Genomic DNA, 15,086 nt, shown 5'->3' with positions numbered 1-15,086 from the left:
GCTCCTGTAAAAGGTAAAGGTCCCCTATGCAAGCACCGGGTCATTCCGGACCCATGGGGTGACGTCACATCCCGACGTTTACAAGGCAGACTTTGTTTGCGGGGTGGTTTGCCAGTGCCTTCCCCAGTCATCTTCCCTTTACCCCCAGTAAGCTGGGTACTCATTTGACTGACCTCGGAAGGATGGAAGGCTGAGTCAACCTTGAGCCGGCTACCTGAAACCGACTTCCGTTGGGATCGAACTCAGGTTGTGAGCAGAGCTTTTGACTGCAGTACTGCAGCTTAACACTCTGCGCCACGGGGCTTCTTCTGCGCCACAAGGCTCCTTGCAGCTCCTGACCCCTCACCAAAATACGGGTTTCCAGCCTTGTTTTTTTTCCCTTGTAAGGCAAGTGAGGCCACAGAGAGGGGGGAATTACACAGAGGAAAAGGGGTGGGTGCTGGAGTGGTTGGTCCCCCGTAACTGCCTCCCTTCCCACATTTGCCTTGTGAGGAACACACAACAGGGAATCGCAGGTTTGGGACCCAGCCAGCCATAACCCTGCCAGGCTTACGGAAACACAAGTGCGCACAGAGACACATGGGGCTCCCCTCCCTGACTGTAAGTGGCCTAATCCAGGAAAGCCCTGCAGCCAGTGGACCTGTGGCCTATAACAAGCTCTTGTGTGAAAGGCACAAGGACTACAGGGAAAGAGTGAGGCATGGCGACCTCAGCCTCACCTGCATCTCTGCGCAAACTAGATGCTGTTGTCACTGACAGGTGGCTAAAATCTCTCTCTCATTAAGCAGCACACCACTGGCTGGTGACCATTCGGTTAGAGGGGGGCAACGAAGATGGGGAGTAGGGGCCTGGAGGCCAAGTCCTATGAGGAAAGGGTGAAGGAGCTGGGGGATGTTTAGCCTAGAGAGGAGACGACTGAGAGGGGATAGGATAACCATCTTCAAGTAATTGAAGATGGTTATCAAAGAGAGGATGGGGTGGAGTTGTTTTCTGTTGCCCCAAAAGGTCGAACCAGAACCAACAGACTGAAATTAAATCAAAAGAGTTTTTAGCTAAACATTAGGAAGAACTTCCTGACAGTTAGAGGGGTTCCTCAGTGGAACAGGCTTCCTCGGGAGGTGATGGGCTCTCTTTCTTTGGAGGTTTTTAAGCAGAGGCTGGATGGCCACCTGTCAGCAATGCTGATTCTGTAAACTTAGGCAGATCATGAAAGGGAGGGCAGGAAGGGTTGCATCAGTGCCTGGCTTTCATGGCCCTTTCTTACATGCCCAGGGTTATTTTGCTCACCACTTTGGGGTCAGGAAGCAATTTCCCCCCAGGCCAGATTGGCCAGGGATCCTGGAGAGGTTTTTTGCCATCTTCTGGGCATGGGGTAGGGGTCACGGGGGATGTGGGGAGGAGGTACTTGTGAGTTTCCTGCATTGTGCAGGGGGTTGGACTAGATAACCCTGGAGGTCCCTTCCAACTCTATGATTCTATGAGAAACATGCACCCACTGGAAGATGCTGAGAAGCCATCTTGAGGTCTGAACAACTCTGACATGGGAGTCTTGGCTGGGGAGCAGGGAGAGCTTTGAAACTTCCTCTCTGGAGAGATTTGTCTGTCTCCCTCTTATCAGCATTCTGCACCAGAGGGGGAAGACTTCTGTTTCCTTCTGCATTCCCCCACAACGGTTATTGGCCTTCCTCCCTAGTTCTGGTGGTGTTTATGTGTTTTTATTTAATTATTTTATCATTCAATGTTTTCAACTGTTCAAATATTGTCTGCGCCACCTTGGGGACCCTGCTTGGGCAGAAAGGTGGCATTAAAATGCTTGAAATACATAAAATAAAATAAATAAGCGTACCGTCTTTGAGTGAGCCTCTGATGATACTGTCTGGATCTAACTCTTCATGGGACAGGAACACCCGGAGACGTTTGAGAGACACACTGGCCTGGATGGGAAAAGAACAACACTGTAACATACCATTGACATTTTAAAAAAAGATGTCCAATAGTGTTCCCTCACAAAACCCTCAGCGGCCACCACCAAATGTTAGGCGAAGCTCTGGTGCCTTGTCAAATACTTCGAGGGGAAGCAGAGTGTCAATAAGGACTCCAAGCCAGAGATTGGAAATAAAAATTTGTAGGAATGCTGCCTGAACTCATGCTCCCCACGATAAATACAAGGTTGGACAGCCATTGAAACTCCCCTTATGGTACCAGAACAACATAAGAACATAAGAAAAGCCCTGATGGATCAGAGCCAGGCCCATCAAGTCCAGCAGTCTGTTCCCACAGTGGCCAACCAGGTGCCCCCAGGAAGCCCACAAACAAGACGACTGCAGCAGCATTATCCTGCCTGTGTTCCACAGCACCTCATATAATAGGCATGCTCCTCTGATCCTGGAGGGACCAGTATCCATTTACCTAATAGCCATGGATACCCTTCTCCTTCATGAACCCTGTCCACTTTCCTCTTAAAGCCTTCCAAGTTGGCAGCCATCCCCACATCCTGGGGCAGGGAGTTCCACCATTTAACTATGCATTGTGTGAAGAGGCATCAAGCAGGCAGGGAGGGGTGCACGTGTGGATTTTGCATGGCTGGTCACTGCCAACCATAGCTGCAGCCGCCACCATGGTAAGCGCAGGGCATGTGGGAAGGGTACAGACCGCCAATTAAGAGAGTGCCAACAGCAGTTCACCACTCTCAAGGGACGTGCACAAGACACACAAAGCGGTTCTTAGGAGGAGATTGTTTCAACCTGTGGCATGCTGGAGAGCACCTGGGGACCCAGGACAAGCGCCCAGGATTCCTAGCACCAGAATTCTTACTTGCACAATGCTGCTGATGACCATTGGTAGGATGTTCAGGGGGAACCGGAGGATGTTAAACAGGGCCAGAGACACAAACGCCTTCTGAGCATCCAAGACATTCTTCTCCGAGGTCGTCACAAAAACAGCAAATGTTGATAAAGCAACCTAGAAATGAAGGCCAGAGATGTGGTCAGGGATGTGTCCTTCCTCACATCTTGAAAAACAACAAGATGGATACAACTTTATTTTTTACTGTCAGCTGACACAAGAGCCGAAAATAAGACTAGCCCCAAAATGCACAGTGATAGTCCAGGTCCTCTGTATCAATCTAAATTTCTCTTCTTTAACAATCCAAATTTGTTTAGCAGGTCAATCTTCCAGTTCAATCAGAAGTAAAGTCATTTACCAGTGGTCCTATATTAACTGGATTCCTGTTCTTGATTGTTGCTTTGGCAAATTGTATATGTGCCTATTTTTGAGCTAGTTCAGCTGTATTTTTGTTGGTATTAATTTGATGTTATTTAACACATTTGTGTAAACAAGATTATTATATAGAAATCATGCTGTATTAGTTTGTTTGGATGAAAACAGGGAATGGCTCTCTGATGAAATCAGGACATCTTATCTTATGGCCACACAAAACCCAAAAGTAATGGAATCAGCTGTGAGGTTCTTACAGTTAGCAATCAGGTATCATAAAGGGGGGTGGCTTTCCTTAATGGCTGATTTGGGATGGTTTAATCCAATTTTATTTAGGTGTATTAGGATTTATCCTAATGTATGTTCTTCTTTATTATATGCCAGTAAAGGCCCGTGTTGTGTTGTGAGTAGAGATGCTTCCCTGTGGAAGTTGCCTTCAGTCCCCTCTTTGCCAAGAGACCTTCAGCAACAAAGCGCTCCAGACAAAAGGTTCATTTTCAAAAGCCTTTGATTATTTTCTTGTTCTTAAGAACAACGGGCGGGCGATCCCCTGCTGGCTTCCTGTGCACACGGATGGTCCCGTTCACTCACCGTCCTCGAGACTATACAAATATTTAATCTTCCACACCAAATGTGCAAAGGAATGTTCCCAACGGCAAACCTGGCCAGCAGAGGGGAACTGCAGCTACCCGGGCAGAGCTGCGCAACCGGTTTGTGAGGGCAAAGCCATGTAGCCAGAGAACACAACCATCAGGCTCGTGTAAAACAGACCGGACTGGACACCCACGGTCAGAACTGTGCACCTGTCTCAGCATCTGGCGGTCAGCAGGACTAGAGGCGCTCCGACATCCAGCGCCGTAACAGATTAACCCATGTTCTGTCCTGAAGAAACCCAAATCTGGTACTTGGATCACCCAAGCCAAGGAAATCAGAATACATTTTCCTAAGAGACAGGACACCGTAGTGGTTAGAGTGTCAGACTAGGATCTGGGAGGCACAGGTTCAAATCCCCACTCTCCTCCTCCTCCTCCTCATGGAGTAGGGGTCACTGGGGGTGTGGGGGGGAGGTAGTTGTGAATTTCCCCTGCATTTTGCAGGGGATTGAACTAGATCAGGACTTCTTAAAACTTCTTCCACTCGCAACCCCTTTTCACCCAAGAAATTTTTACATGACCCCGGGTATATCGGTATATAAAATAGGTATACAAATCTAACATTTACTGATAATAAATCATAAAGAAATTTATGAAGCTCACTGGGTGGCCTTGGGCCAGCCACACAATCTCAGCCTACCTCACAGGGCTGTTGTAAGGAGAAAGGGGCAGAGAAGAGAACGATGTCAGCCACTTTGGGTCCTCATTGGGGAGAAAGGTGGGGGGATAAATGAAGTAAAATAAATAAAAAAAAGTTTCTAACAAAGACCTGAACGTCGTCAGGAGCAGCAGAGGAGAAGAAAGTAATAGAATCATAGACTCATAGAATTGGAAGGGATCACCAAGGTCATCTAGTCCAAAGCTTCTTAAACTGTGGCTAGCAACCCATATGGGGTCACGTAACTGAATGTGGGGATCGTGAAAAATTTGGCAACAGTAAAAGATTGCTAAATTTCTTTATGATTTATTATCAGTAAATGTTCGATTTGTATACCTATTTTATATACCTATATACCCAGGGTCACATAAAAATTTCTTGGGCAAAAAGGGGTTGTGAGTGGGAAAAGTTTACAAAGCCCTGATCTAGTCCAATCCCCTGCACAATGCAAGAAATTCAGAAGAAGAAGAGGAGGAAAAGGAAGAGTTGGTTTTTAGATGCCAACTTTCTCTACCACTTAAGGAAGAATCAAACCGGCTTACAATCACCTTCCCTCCCCTCCCCACAACAGACACCCTGTGAGGGAGGTGGGGCTGAGAGAGTGTGACTAGGCCAAGGTCACCCAGCTGGCTTCATGTGCAGGAGTGGGGAAACAAATCCAGTTCCCCAGATTAGCCTCTGCCACTCATGTGGAGGAGTGGGGAATCAAACCCCGTTCTCCAGATCAGAGTCCACCGCTCCAAACCACCACTCTTAACCACGCTGGCTCTGGCCAAGGTGCCCTCCCTCTCATCATCTGCCGAAGTTCACTGAATCAGCATTGCTGACAGATGGCCATCTCGCCTCTGCTTCAAAACCTCCAGGGAAGGAGAGCTCACCACCTCCCGAGGAAGCCTGTCCCACTGGGGAACCGCTCTGTTAGAAAACTGGGGCAGTCAGCAGAAGAAGCCCTGCCAATCAGCCCACCTCCTCCGCCTTCCCTGGTCATCCCTCACCCACCCTCCACAAAACTGTTGCGAGGCCTGGAAAGCGTCTTATTTCCCAAACGAGACGAGGAGAGACGCTCGGGAAGTCAGCCTCTGCGCTCCGATACCACGTGGCCTCGAGAGCCACCAGGCCCCTTCCACGCGCTCCGACAGCCCCACTCCTGGGTGTCCATTATCTCCTCAGGGGAACCGAACTCAGTCGGCCCCAAACACATTCCAAGCGGTCTGCCTTCTTAGATCTGGATGCTCGAGGCCCAAATAAACCGAATATGGACATCACCACACCCAAAGACAGCAGCCACATGAACACGTGAAGCTGCCTTGTCCTGAATCCGACCCCTGGTGCATCAAAGTCAGTCTTGCCTACTCAGACCAGCAGCAGCTCTCCAGGGTCTCAGGCAGGGGTCTTGCACATCACCTACCTGCCTAGTACCTTTAAGTGGAGATGCTGGGGATTGAACCTGGAACCTTCTGAATGCCAAGCAGAGGCTCTACCACTGAGCCACAAACCCCTCTCCATGGCTCTCCAGGGTCTCAGGCAGGGGCCTTTCCCATCACCTACTTGCCTGGTCCTTTTAACTGGAGATGCTGCCAGGGGTTGAGCCTGGGACCTTCTGCATGGCAAGCAGGTGCTCTACCACTGAGCCACAGCCCTTCCCCATTTATGTTTATGTCAGGGGTGTCAAACTCATTTGTTACAAGGGCCAGATGTGACATAAATGTCACTTGATCGATCCGGGCAATGGTTCACTAGCCCAGATCGGGAGTGGGGGGTGGTGGCTCCCTCAGTTGGCTCATGGGCCGGATAAGATCTCTCAAGGGGCCCGATCTGGTTTGACACCCTTGGTTTAATGTCGTGTGTGAACGGGGAAGTGTTTTCATGCCACTTATTGATCGTGCCTTCCTCACAACAACCCTGTGGTACACATAACGAGTACCCCATTTTATATCGGTTTACTTTTCTCCCCAATGGGGGTGCAACGTGGCCGACATCGCTCTCCTCCCCCCTATTTTATCCTGACTACAACCCTGTGAAGTGGCTCAGGCCGAGAGAGGGTCCCTCAGCAAGCTTCCGTGGCACGGTGAGGATTTGAACACAGGCCTCCCACATTCTAGTCGGACGCTCCAAACCACTACAGCATGCTGACTGTGTGGATCGAGGCCCCCCCTCCAGGGCCATGGCACAAAAGCTGGAGCGGAGGCGGGACTTCTGCTGAGGTTCCCCCAGGTCCCTCTCACAAGATCCATCTGAGCCCGACTTTAATTGCTTCTTTTGTTTGTTTAAGCTGCTGCCTGCACACGCTAGAGAAGGCATGAAAGGCGGCCTTGGATCTCTCCTGCTTGGGCTGCCGCCTCCGCATTGCAGCAAAGCAAACAAGAGCAGCAGCCAAACCTGACTGGAAGGAGCACTGAACACTGACGGACGGAACGGCGCATTTTTTATCCTAATATGTCGCCAGGGATCGGCAGCCTCTGCCAGAGGAGGGAAGCAAACAGCGCCCTTTGCCTGCCTGAGCAGGGCCAGTGCCATTTCCATACAAGCCCTGCGCAGTGCTGATGACTAATTAGAAGACCCAGCCAGCTGGCAAACGAGGGCGGGAGGGAAGAGCGAGGTAGGGCGCTCCCTGGGCTTCCCCTCACATATCTGAAGAAGTGAGCGGTGACTCAGGAAAGCTGAAAACAAGTGGGGAAACCATCACCAACGGCCCAAACCTGGGGGACGGATGGGGGATGCTGGCCCTGAAGCCCCCCTGGGGCAGGCAGACTCGAAGGGGCTGTGAGAAATAAGATGCCCGAGGCCTAAGAAGCCCAAGGCCAAACAGGAGTCGGACACCGTGGCCTAGGAACAAGCGAATAGAGTCCCAAGTTAGCCCTCTCCACGGCCAGCTCTGGAAGAAGAGGCGTGGGCAGGGGAAGTGGGGGCTGCCCCTGCATGCCGGCTCGGGGCGGGAGATCATAATTTAAAACATGGAATAACATTCAATAGTGCATAAAATCATCAATAAAATCGAGCAGTAAAACTCTAAAAACCCCAAAATGATGGCACACTAATTCCCAAGTATACTGTAAGTGTTGGCTTACCTCGCAGCCGTGGCCCCCCTTCAAACTATATTATTCCCATATTCAGAGGGGAAGGAGTTGGGGGGGGAAGCCAGTAAAGATAATTTCAGCAGCTGTCCTCAGCTGTAGGCCTGGGGGAAAAGCTCTGTCTTACAGGCCCTGCAGAACTCTTTTCGGTCCCGCACGGCCCTGATGTCACCAGGCAGATCATTCCACCAGGCCTGATAAAGGGCCTTTTTTCCGAAAAGGCCCTGGCTCCAGCCTGGTGGAATACTCCACCACGTGGAAACGCACGCTGTAATGAGTTATTTAGAAACACGGGGGAAGGACAAGACAGCAATTTAGGGTTCTGGTTTCTGCCACAGCAGAACTTTTCGGACATCAGACCGTACTCACCAGAAACGGGGCACACACCCACGTGAAGGTGCCCACGGCTGAGAGGTAAGCCGACTTCTTCAGCACCTTCAGCTCCTCCTGCCTGATCCCCAAGACCTTCTCCTTGAAGGCCAGTTCCCAGGCGTAGAGTTTCAGCACTTTGATCCCGTTGAGAATTTCATTCATCAGCTTAATCCGGTTGTCTTTGCTCTTCATGTGAGCGACCTGAAATGACCCACAACGGGTGTTAGTCTGTCACCAGCAACAGAAAACAGCAAGAGTCCAGTAGCACCTTAAAGACTAACAGCTCACTTCTTCAGATACAGCTAGAATGTGAGTCCATCTACCCTTAAGGACATACGTCTGACGTCAGAAACCACAACATTCAAAAACCAGTGGGGGAACATTTTAACCTCCTGGGACATTCAGCTGCTGATTTAAGAGTAGCAGTTCTCTTACAAAGGGATTTTAAAGGAAGATTAGAAAGAGAGACTGCTGAATTACAACTAATAATGAAGCTCAAGACTATACATTCTCCTGGACTTAACAGAGATCTGGAATTCCTGTCTCATTACCAATGCTAATTTATCCACGCCTACAACCCGTCTGCATATCACACCTAATCCAGTCATGTCTATGAATGTCATTGCTTTTGACATTTACATTGCCACTGTGTGCCTATTCACTCGTCTCTACTTAAGGATAGATGGACTCACATTCTAGCTGTATCTGAAGATGGGAGCTATGGCTGAAATTTTGTTAGTCTTTAAGGTGCTACTGGATTCTTGCTCTTTTCTATTGCTGAAATGACCCAGTTTGCAAGGGAAAACAAGTCACTGCGACTCTCGAAGGTGGCCCGCCAGATCCTCCGGAACGAACTCCTAACCGGCATCCAAGTGTGTGTGTGTGTGGGGGGGGGGTTGTTGTTGTTATTTACCTGCAGGCTATAAAACTGGGAAACTCTAGCGGAGTGTCACAAAGCACGGATCACATTTATAACAGAGTATATAAACAGAGTCGGAACGCAAGAGAGATGGCTGCAGACCCTGGTCTGAAACACACTTTAACTGGCTTTCTACAGCTTAAATTCCCCTTTAGGAGCAGCCAGGAAAAGTCAATGCCACCCCTGCCGCCCCACTCCCCTGGAGACCAGCAAATCAACACAATGGGGTAGGCCCCAGCTAGGAACCCAGGAGAACACCCCTCTCAGCCTGTGGCCTTCGCTGGGCCAGCCCAGTGGAACGAGATCTGCTGGAAATGTTTGACCACGTGATATTTTCACGTTTCTCAGTAACAGACTTTTTGAATCCCCACCATGGGGAACAGAAGGGCAGAAACACCTAAGTTAATAAATGCACACCTGCGCACAGCATGAAAACAAGAAGCCATGCCAAATCTCTCTTAACTTGTTGACAAACGTACCTACCTGGTAAGTTTTGGTTTTCATGGCTATCACAGCATTCACTGGAACCAGCAGGAGCATGACGGCCACACCAGCCAACACGGAGGGGCCCAAATTCTAAAGAGGAGACGGAGAGAATGCGTCAGGGCCAAGGCGAAGCCAGCAAGCCGTCACTCATCGGGCTGTCCGGGAGGACAGCAGAAGCCCCCTGGACTGTAGGAATTAGCTGCTATTGCAGCCGTCGCCCCCGGCTCCACACCCCGGCAGATTCCAAAGCAGAAGGGAGAATTCTTGGAAGATGGCTGCCCCCTTGTCAGACTCAGGCTGAGTGTTTCTCTCTCCCACTGCAGGTCTTCAACGCCTGGGCAAGGGGAGAGTCAAAGGCCAATACCCTAAGGGCTTCTGGCCCTTTGCTCTTAGCCCGCGGCCCTGACAGACTTTGCACCAGCCCAGGATGTGCTGTATATTTTATTTATCTCAAACATAATTTATGCTGCCTTTCCACCCAGTCAGGGTCCCCAAGGAGGCCACACAGAAACATTAATGCATATGAGCAATTAAAAACAACATTCAAAATTGTATGTTTTTATTCCGCTTTAATTTAAATTGGTTTAAATCTTATTGTGGGGTTATTTTTTTGGGTAACCTTCTTTGGCTCCCCATTGGGGGAAGAAAAGTGGGATAAAAATAGACTAATTGGGTAAATAAATTATAGCGCAGGAGTAATCAACACGCCCACCCACCCCCGGATTTTAGGGCCAAAATCCTTGCATTATAGTAGTTGCCACAGTCTGGACTTCCAGAATAGGAAAATGATAGTCAAACAGTGAACAAATGGCACCCGCACTCCACGTTTACCTCCCACAGCAAACCCAAGGCCAAGATGACTTGAAGAGGCGCAGACCAGACCATGTTGATGTAGGTAGCCAAGTCCATGAACCTCTGAGCATCCACTGACATCAGATTGACAATTTCCCCAACGGTAGACGTCTTTCTTGCTGAATTGGTGATGACCAAGGCCTGGGCGGGAGGGCGAGGGACAAACACACAGCATGAGGGGAGCATTTGGGGGTCAGGCGAGGGCTTCAGGATGGCCTAAGAAGCCTCAATAGGCTTTTGCCTAACACATGAAGCAGACCGGATACAAATTTATACACACGTGCAGCCTCAAGTTACACCATGAAAAGTGGGAGACCGTGAACACCACAGCAAATGGGTCTTTCCCGGTTTTACTAGCGTATCAGGTTTGTGGCCCGGGGGCATTCTGGCGGTAGCAGTGGCTCAGAGTGCTTCCTTGGCCAGAAGACAATGACCACCGGTTCCCTTGTAACCTCTGAACTAGACTGCTAGCACACTCTAGGTGGGGCTGGCCTTGAAGAGGGTGTTGGGTGCACCCTGGCATACTATACTGGTACTGAAACAGCTGCACTGGCCGCCAGTCCACCCGAGGGACTAATTTCAAGGCACTGGTTTTTAACGCTCTGAACTGTTTGGGCATCGAAGAGAGAGCCTAGTCGAACTTTTTCAGTGGCTCCACCACTGCTCTGCAGAGAACTAAAATCCCTTCCTCTCCAGTTGCACTTGTGGTTCATTCCATCATTAGATCTTTTATTTCCTGACCTCTGATTGGCTGAAGGTTGGGAAAGATGCCAGACACAAACGGCAGAAGAATATATATCAAATGAATCAGGGTGCTAAACTCTTTCAGAAGCTTCTCTGCTGCAAAGTAGACAGTTGAAAGCATAGATCCAGCCCAACGCAAGCGGAAAGGAAGAGCTTCACTTCTCTGGGGAAACCCACCCAGGCAGTAACTGGAGGAGCACCGGTTGCATTCGTAAGCTTGCCTGTGCCTCTGCCAAAGGAGACGTTGGAGAGTTGCCAAGACACCCTTTGAAGCTGCAAGTCCCTTTGAAGCAGCTGTATCCAGGGAGAACTTCTAAACAAATACCGCAACGCCAGCCAAACCAACCTGGCTCGCTGCTTTCGCCTTGAGCTTACAAGGGCTTCATGCTGACGTAGCGACGAGCTCCCATTCAGCCAAGGTTTGTGCATGAGAGGTGGACCCCTCCCATTCTTGTGGGCAGCGCAATTAACGTCTCAGGGAGGGAAAACAAATCTTGGTTCTCCGCGGAATACAAATGCAAATGTTGGACCAAATAATCATTTGCTTATCTCCCACAAGCCAGGATTTCAAACCCTGGCTTAATCCAGGAGCAGAATCCCAGCTTGTGGGGGAGTACGCAAACCACAACTCAGCTCAGGCTGCTCGATTCAAATCAGGAATCCTTTTTCGATGAGGAAAACAGAAAGATGGGAGGTACACGTGCAAGCCCAGCAAAGAAGAAGAAGAGTTGGTTTTTAACAGGCTGACTTTCTCTACCAGTTAAGGAAGAATCAAACCGGCGTACAATCACCTTACCTTCCCCTCCCCAGACACCTTGTGAGATAGGTGGGGCTGAGAGAGCTGTGACTAGCCCAAGGTCACCCAGCTGGCTTCATGTGTAGGAGTGGGGAAAACAAATCGAGTTCACCAGATTAGCCTCCACTGCTCATGTGGAGGAGTGGGGCATCAAACCAGTTCTGCAGATCAGACTCTACAGTTCCAAACCACTGCTCTTAACCACCACACCATGCTGGTCGTGTTGACACGCAAATCTCTCCCCCCACACACACTTTTGGGCTTGTTGCAATATCTAGAGTGCTTTGAGCAAGTCACACTCTCAGTTCTCTACTTGCAATACAGGAATGACAATATTGGCCTACCTCACAGGGCTGTTTTTTTTAAAAAAAATATTAGAAACATTTATTCTTACAATAAAAAAAGGAAAAAAAACCCTAGATATATCATTACTTTGAAAAAATAAAATACTAGTGATACAAATTATTTAAAAAACAAAACTAAAACAGCGCTAATATAAGTAAAATACCCATAGTACTTAATCAAATAATACTATATTTGTCTATTTAGCTAAAATCCGCATTACTATTACATCCCTCCCTCTCTACAATTTACACATTAGAATGCTTTCTCCGTCCTTAAAATTGTTGAATTCCAGCGAGCATCAAGTTCTTTGGTATTTTTATCGTTATTATAGTACGTCAGCTTAATTAAAGCATAGGTTTCTTTAACCTTGTTGAGCCAATTATTTAAGTCAAGGTATGTATTGCTTTTCCAGTTTCTCGCAAAATTTGTTCTAGCAGCTGTTAACGTATGGAGAAACATAACTCAAATATCCTTTGGTTTGTCTGGAAAATAATTTAATAAAACTGTTTCTGGTCTTACTGGAATAACAATTTTAAGACCGTTGAATATGATTTCAATCACTTTCCTCCAATATGTTTGGGCTCTACTGCAGCTCCACCACATGCGTTGAAAATCTGCATCAGCTGAATCACAATACCAACATTTACTAGCATTTTTATCCAAGTTACACATTTTTTTAACTCTGCTTGGGGAGAGATGCTACATATGTGTCATCTTAAATAAATTTTCTCTAAATGCAAGGTTTATTGTAAAATTTAAACCATTTCTGAGTATAAAGTTCCATTTCGTTTCATCCAACTCATAACCTAATTTTTTATTCCATTTCTCTTGAAAAGGGGGGTTAATTAACCTATTTTTTGTACTAATATTTCATATAACTTACTTACAGAGATTTTAAATGATTTTAATAATTGTTCAAATTTGTTAAGGATTCTGGGTATCAGCTTGCCCTTCTTAAATCATTTCATATTTGAAGATACTTAAAGGGGGTCAATACTTTTTTTACTTCCTCTGGGATCTCTGTGTACGAGATTATTTGTAGATTTTTAAACCAATGTATATACTTATCCTGACAGGGCTGTTGTAAGGACTACAAGATAATGCACATGAAGGCATTTGAGCTCTGAGAGTTCTAAGTGAATGCTAAGAAGCAGAATTACCAAAGCTTCGCAAATGGAAAGCAGATCCTAAGAGCATTCCCCCCCAGGGGGGTCTCAGTCATCCATTCCTGCTTGTTACCTTTCTGTAGACGGCACCAATCACAGCTGTTTTCAGCCGCATTCCAGTCACTAAGCAGATGTGGAAGTACTGATGGAGAACCAGCGTCTGCAGGCAGGCACAGACAAAAAGGAGACCCGTGTAGAAATAGCCCTGCCAGCTGGGAGCTTCTTTGTCGGTCACAAAACGAATCAGCAACCTGGAAAGGAAAAGGTGCGGGATGTTCACGGGAGCTGAGGGACAGCAGATGAAGAACTGGAACTCAGAGCCTGGGGCTCACTCAGCCACTGATGCGTTGGGCCAGACACATGCTTTTGGCCTCAGAGTCCAGATGGGATCCGCAGCGACCTTCCTCACAGGGCTACTGTTAGCCAATTGGAAAGTAGAGCCCGCTGTAACGGGTCGTAAGCACAAGGGATTCACCTTGGACTGTTTCAAAGCACCATAGAAGGTCGAGCTTCCCTACAGCTATCGTTCATCAGGTGATCCTCTGCACAGTGACACACCGGGAACAGTTCAAACAGACCGGCTACAGAGAGAGGTCTGGAGCTTCTCCAAGTGTGCAAAAGTGGTCCACCCACCATGTGGCATAGTGGTTAAGAGTGTCGGACTAGTCTCTGGGAGACCCAGATTCAAATCCCCACTCGCACCCACTCGCTGGGTGACCTTGGGCAAATCATACTCTCTCAGCCTAACCTACCTCACAAGGAGGTAGGATGGAGGCGAATGGTGTAAGCTGCTTTGAGCCCCCATTAGGGAGAAAGGCAGGGTGCAAATGAATTAAAGAAATAAACTATGTGATTGTGAAAGGGAAGGCGCTCCTCTCCTCCACGGCTACGTTTCTGTGGGGACTCCAGCAGCGGCCAAGGGGCAGGGGGGCGTGACTGCAGAGATGGAAAAGCCCTTTCAGCCACACCAACAGAGCCAGGAAAAGGTGCCAGCAAGTGATCCCCGAGGTATGTCGTGACGCGGGGAGAAGAGCCAACTCACTTGAGGATTTCGGGCCCCGTAAACATCATGAGGTCGTGGAAGGCTTTGAAGAGGAAGCTCATGAGGAAGTAGGGCCCGAAGGTCTTGTACAGCACCTTGAAGAGGGAGGGGTCCCTCTCCTGCCGGCACGGCTTGAGGATCAGGGCTTCCACCTCCTCCGTCGCATCCCCATTCGACCCACTCGGCTTGGGGGGCTTCTTGGGTGAGTACATCATGGGTGCCGGTTGCCTGCCAGAGAGAAGCAGCCAGAGAAAGGTCCCCTGTAATTATTAGAACTTTTAATGCCAGCCTTTACCTGCACATCATCAAGAACCAAAAAATCCTATAGCCCAGGGTTCAATAAGGAATGAAAGAACATGAAAAAAATTACACAAATCACACATTGAAGATTTAGCAATTGCATAACACTCTCTCTCTTTGGGATCTTCTCTAATCCAAAGGGAAATATAAATCTAAGATCCGTAGGAAGAAATGTGAGGCAATTCATAATGGATGGAGAGCCAGTGTAGTGTAGTGGTTAAGAGCAGTGATTTGGAGCTGTGGAGTCTGATCTGGAGAACCGGGTTTGATTCCCCACTCCTCCACATGCGTGGCAGAGGCTAATCTAGAGAACCGGGTTGGATTCCCCACTCCTCCACATGAAGCCAGCTGGGTGACCTTGGTCTAGACACACTCTCTCAGCCTCACCTGCCTCACAGGGTGTCTGTTGTGGGGAGGGGGAGGGAAGGTGATTGTAAGCCAGTTTGATTCTCCCTTAAGTGGC

The 15,086-nt window shown here is 48.5% G+C and overlaps 1 protein-coding gene across 1 annotated transcript in view; it reads right to left on the bottom strand.

Annotated features, from left to right (window-relative positions):
- LOC130492475 (multidrug resistance-associated protein 1-like) overlaps positions 1 to 15,086 on the bottom strand; it is an 88,302-nt gene that overhangs the window by 27,977 nt on the left and 45,239 nt on the right. Inside the window, exons 8-14 of the mRNA XM_056866224.1 lie at positions 14,324 to 14,551; positions 13,355 to 13,532; positions 10,210 to 10,371; positions 9,376 to 9,468; positions 7,971 to 8,174; positions 2,815 to 2,961; positions 1,847 to 1,934 (exon numbers count right to left, since the gene is read on the bottom strand). Of these exons, the coding sequence (XP_056722202.1) occupies positions 1,847 to 1,934; positions 2,815 to 2,961; positions 7,971 to 8,174; positions 9,376 to 9,468; positions 10,210 to 10,371; positions 13,355 to 13,532; positions 14,324 to 14,551 (1,100 nt within the window). The remainder of the gene's footprint in view (positions 1 to 1,846; positions 1,935 to 2,814; positions 2,962 to 7,970; positions 8,175 to 9,375; positions 9,469 to 10,209; positions 10,372 to 13,354; positions 13,533 to 14,323; positions 14,552 to 15,086) is intronic.

Source organism: Euleptes europaea, chromosome 21 (genome assembly GCF_029931775.1).
Source record: "Euleptes europaea isolate rEulEur1 chromosome 21, rEulEur1.hap1, whole genome shotgun sequence".
NCBI classification, from domain to species: Eukaryota; Metazoa; Chordata; class Lepidosauria; order Squamata; family Sphaerodactylidae; genus Euleptes; species Euleptes europaea.
The sequence above is the reverse complement of the archived record's forward strand: the minus strand, read 5'-3'. Positions and strand labels throughout refer to the sequence as shown.